General features: G+C 34.3%; 1 protein-coding gene across 1 annotated transcript; it reads left to right on the top strand.

Annotated features, from left to right (window-relative positions):
- Positions 1-1,127: 1,127 nt before the first annotated feature.
- LOC133307058 (protein IQ-DOMAIN 9) lies at positions 1,128-4,806 on the top strand. Its single transcript, XM_061507477.1, has 6 exons — positions 1,128-1,144; positions 1,982-2,093; positions 3,015-3,182; positions 3,447-3,674; positions 4,065-4,178; positions 4,260-4,806. The coding sequence occupies exons 2-6, from the start codon at positions 2,019-2,021 to the stop codon at positions 4,584-4,586; spliced, it is 912 nt and encodes a 303-aa protein (XP_061363461.1). The 5' UTR covers positions 1,128-1,144; positions 1,982-2,018; the 3' UTR covers positions 4,587-4,806.
- The last annotated feature ends 324 nt before the right edge of the window (positions 4,807-5,130 follow it).

Genomic DNA, 5,130 nt, shown 5'->3' with positions numbered 1-5,130 from the left:
TCATATTTAATGTAAATATAGAAAATAATAACCATACAAAGGTGAGAATAAATATAAAGTATTAAATATAAAAAATCATGACCATACAAAGATAAAAAAAAAAAAAAAAAAACCGTTGGATCAACACATAATTGATGTAACGGTGAAATTGATTGATAATAACACCTAATTAATTGTTACAATATCCTACCCAGAATTTTTTAATAGACCAGGAAAGAGATGCAAAATCTAAGAGTCAGAAAGAAGCAAAGCAAAGTGGAAGAGAATAAAATGGTCCCGGGCCACAGTTGGTTAAAGCGTTGTTCTTGCGAACCGAATGAAATGAACAGTACTAGATTTCCATAACAAAACAAAACCATAATCTGGTCTGCTTATGAATCATGACACAGTCAAGGTTCGTCTACATCCATGAACATGAAAAACTTTCCCTTTTGCAAATGCATATTCATGAATCAAAAACAATGGCAAGAGGCCCAAGTAACCAACAACCCGGTCACCATCAAAGTACTGTTGTCACAGTTTGTTCTGCTGTCGTTGTTGAATTCTCCAAAAATCCCACCGTGTCATATAACATTATGTTACTCTGTCTCTGGGACTTAACTGCACACCAATATTCATTTTTTCTCAGTTTTGGGCCTTGTGGGGGTATATATGCGTCGGTTATGCCTTTAATAGTAACCAGAGGAACGTTTGGTATAGGAGAAATTTTTATTTGTTTAGAAATTTTAATTTTCAAAAATATGATTTTACATTCAGTTTACGATAATATCTAAAAATTTAAAATTTTAAAAATTTCAGTTTCTCGGGAATCCGAAAAAAATCCGTGTACCAAACGGCCCCTAAGTATTTTTTTTATTTTTTTTATTTCTTACTCCTTGTACATCACATCTCATATATAAGGAAATCAAAGGTGGTGTTGTATTGGACCATGGCATTCCATATTTTACACCCACTTTTTATTTTTTTTTATTTTTTATTTCTAACCATTTTGTTCTCTCTCTCTCTCTCTCTCTATTGAGTTTTCCTTCCTTTTACTTCTATATTGATATTATTGTCCCCCACTTCCTTTTTCCATCAAAAGTCTTGGTTGCCAAGTGAGGAAAAAGGATCTCTCTGCCTTGGACACTATACACCTTCTTCCCTGGTATGTCCTTCTCTGGTAGTTGCTTTATTTTCTGTGTTCATAAATGTGACTCTGGGATACCCATTGGCATGTTGGGTGATTATGTGGTGTCTTGTGATACTAAGTTGGATTTTGACATAATATGGTTTGCTTGCTACACAATCCAGCATTTTTGTTTTCATTTATTTATTTTTTAAGCAGTTTAGTTGTTGATCCACTTCTGTTTGGTGGATCATAGTTTGAGTTTGATGTGGAAGGCAATACAGTGGGATAGGATTGTTTTAATTTCTGCTGGCTGGGTGATTATTGCTGGAATCACTTATTTTTATACAGGGAACAAGCAGTTGGTTTTTTTGGTATCAACTATAACAGCATAGACTATAATAATAGCTGTAGTTTGGTTCAAAATGTGCAAATTAGTATTTTTATTTTTCTGGTTGCAAACTATGATCCAGTCTGATAGGTGTATGGTCTCTTATCTTGATGTCATTTGCTGATAGAATCTAGTTGTGCAGTGACTAATAAGACTTGTGATTGTAAATTTGATTTCTATTCCAGTTGTAAGATCGCATGTTCTGATTAGCATAATCGTTATAAGAGTGGTTATGTGATGTAGAATTATAAAGCAGGTAAGGGAAAAAGGTAAAGTAAGAAGAAATTGAGGGAAAGGGAGGCAGAAAGAGACTAATGTGTGAAGAATTGGTGTAAGGTTTTTAGTTAATTATTTGGATAAAGAAAAAGACTAACAATGGAGCAGGAACTTCAACACTGTTTTCTTCTTCAGTTTATGAACCTGCAAAATTTTTATTTGTGGAATGCTATGCTAATATTTTTTATACTCATTAAAACTACTGCAAGGGTTATTTTAATCTAAAGAAGGCACTACGCCACAAGAATGGGTTCAGGTGATTGGTTTAAGACAATTATTAGCTTAAGAAAATCAAAAGAAGGCAGATCCAAGAAAGCCAAGGTACAGTGAAATTTCTGTCAATTTTAGTTTCCGTCACTAATACTTGCAGGGATTAAGTTGCATAACTGTAAAACTGTTTATTATACTTTTTTTTTTTTGGTGAGCTGTTTATTATACTCTTTAATGCCATTATTTTCTTGAAAAATCAAATAAGTTTTTTGAATGCTTTGAAGGTCATGTATCTTGATTATATCATATATACCTTATTTTAGCTGCTGATGTTTTGTGATTTGGAGAAAAGAATTCTCATTCCGTACAAAGGATAAGTAAGTTGTCTTTAGAGTAGAGTCAGTCATTGTCCAATATTGAAATGATTGACATTTTTGTCAAAGCACTATACTTTGTTGACATAAATTGAAAAGCTTTGTTTAGATATCTTCTAGATGAAATTATTCATTGTTTTTGTCTGCAATATGCCTATAAACTATGGGTTTTATAATTCTCATGTAACATGAGAATTACAATTTTCCTACACACCCTTCGATTTCCGTGCTGACATGGGTCCTACATATAATTTTTTCTAACACATGGGTCCCACATGCTTTTTATCTCTACAACATGTGATTTCAATTCTCCTTCAACATGAGAATTATAAAACCCATAAACTATTGCAACAACATAAACCAAGCCTTACCTCACTATGTGGGGTCAGATACTTGGATCAGTCTATGCCATTGGCCTAATGTAATTAGTTTTTAAGCAGGACTTTTAGAAATTGAAGTTTTATCTCGAGTTTATCATCATGTTTATGAGGGGAAGTATATGTAGTTATTTTATTTATGACGACCCCTTAATGTAACTTGTTTTTTATTTAGGCAGCAGCAATGCCATTTATTACAATATATTGGAATTTGTTTTGTATGAGGACTGTTGTAACCCGAAAGTTTCTATGTCCACATATCCGGTCACACTTTGGGACAGGGATCTTTAGCTTCAGAGAAAGTAAGTGCATTGAAGACTAAGAATTATACAGGAAAAGAGTCCAGTGGTTTAGCAAATGGCATTAAAATTGAAAATCTTGTGTCAGCTGGGGTATCAGTTGAAACTATTGCTGCAACAAGAATTCAAACAGCATTCCGGGCTTACAAGGTATGTCAATTTGAAAGTTTCTCAGAGAAGAGACAGGCTAACTCCAACCTAACTTTATTGATTTTAGCACGTCCTTAGCAAGCATGCTTCTATTTTAGATTTCATTATTCGACTGTGGATGTCTATGTGCTATTTTCTTATATGCATATCATTTATGTTACTGTTTATAGATGAAGATGTATGTGTTTCTTATTTATAATATTAACCTTTGTTAATGTCTTATGCTGATTTTTGTTTTATGATGCTTACTTTTGAATCTGTCAGGCTAGAAAATATTTTTGTCGCTTGAAAGGATTCACAAAACTGAAGATCTTGACTCAAGGTTACTCAGTTCAAAAACAAGCCAGTACTGCTATAGCTTATCTTCATTCATGGAGCAAGATACAGGCTGAGATTAGAGCTCGCCGAATATGTATGGTGACAGAAGACAGGATCAGGAAGAAGAAACTATATTCTCAACTAAAACTTGAGGCAAATCTCCATGACCTGGAGGTAACCTTTCCTGCATTTTGGGGTGCTAGCAAGCTATAAGGTTTTCAGTGATGCCTGTGATTACATTAACAGCCAAAGGAATATGGGTGATTTCATTTGTTTCTCTGTTTCATATATGTATTCATGTGTCCCTATTTTAAATATCTAGGGACTATCTTTTCTCTTTTTTGTAGTAGTAAGTTAAATTGCATAGCAAAATGTCATAAAAACGTGTACTTATTTGAAATCAAGTTCCAGATATTAGCTTTTCCTGTTCATTAATGGATGAAATGCTTGAAATCCTTTTCCATGGACTAGTTAATAGTGGAGGAATTATTTCACTAGATACATGAGCTTGTTTGAACTCACTTCAGTTACTCTTTTCTGAGCAACAGTTTAAACGAATTACAGGTGGAATGGTGTGGTGGTTCTGAAACCAAGGAGGAAGTCATTGCAAGGTTACATCACAGAGAAGCAGCAGCAGTTAAGAGGGAAAGAGCCATGGCATATGCCTTCTCTCATCAGGTAGGTTAACCTTAGAAATGAGTCTCATTTACTTGTTTTCATATCCAACTGAAAATCAAATGCATATCTTATGAATCATAGTGGAGGGCCAACTCTAGTGAGAGCCAAGGGCTAGGGAATTATGAACTTAGCAAAGCTAGTTGGCGTTGGAGCTGGAAGGACCGTTGGATTGCTGCTCGCCCTTGGGAAAGCCGTGTCCCCAGTATAACCATTAGCCCCAAGAAAGCTCAAAATAAAGTTCAGAAGGATAAGAATCCATCAACACCAAAAGAACCAGTTTCAGTTAAACATGCTTCAGCTAATGCAAAAGGGTGTCATCCTTTGGGTAATGCAAAAGGGACTACAAAGGCTAGAAGATTGTCTTACCCTGCAACAGATAAAACGTTGGTGCATGAAGGAAAGCAATGAGTACTCAGGCGTTGATGCTAAGAAGAAAAAAAAGCATTTTTATAATCAAGTTCAAGCCTATTGTCTAACATCAGCTGAGTTAAATTGCTTTTTAAGGGGTTACAGTGTGTAAAGTCAAGATGAAAAGCTATGTTTTTTATTCACTGGACGCTTCCAATTTGTGCATATGAAAGTAGTGAAATTCAGTCACTTTGGTAATAGAAACAAACCTTCATGTGTGTGTGATTTGTTGATTGCTTCTGTTTATTATTTTCAATCTTGTATATTCACTGCAGAGACAAATTATAGATAAGATTAATTATCCTCTTCCCCCTCTTTACTCTTGTAATTGAAGGTTTTTCTGAGTTGTGATCTTCTTGTTGATTTCTTTATCAAGGTCGCTGATGCAGGTTATATGTTGCACAAAAATATAGCGTGTTATTTTTCAACTGCAGTATTTTATGACAGTATTGTTTTCTTCTTTACACTTTCGTCCTTTGCTTTTATAGTACTGTTCAATGTTCGAATGTTCCAAACTTAATCAAAATTCAAACTAGAATTCTAA

The sequence above is a fragment of the Gastrolobium bilobum genome, unplaced genomic scaffold (genome assembly GCF_033153095.1).
Source record: "Gastrolobium bilobum isolate Gb01-03AN ecotype WA unplaced genomic scaffold, APGP_CSIRO_Gbil_v1 utg22537, whole genome shotgun sequence".
Lineage (NCBI taxonomy): Eukaryota > Viridiplantae > Streptophyta > Magnoliopsida > Fabales > Fabaceae > Gastrolobium > Gastrolobium bilobum.
This window is presented reverse-complemented; position numbering and strand designations above follow the sequence as displayed.

Bases quoted from the DNA above. Each gene is read 5' to 3' on its own strand.
- LOC133307058 (XM_061507477.1), top strand. From the start codon at position 2,019: ATGGGTTCAGGTGATTGGTTTAAGACAATTATTAGCTTAAGAAAATCA. The intron at 2,094-3,014 runs GTACAGTGAAAT...ACTTTGGGACAG, and splicing joins GCAGATCCAAGAAAGCCAAG to GGATCTTTAGCTTCAGAGAA. The intron at 3,183-3,446 runs GTATGTCAATTT...TGAATCTGTCAG, and splicing joins CAGCATTCCGGGCTTACAAG to GCTAGAAAATATTTTTGTCG.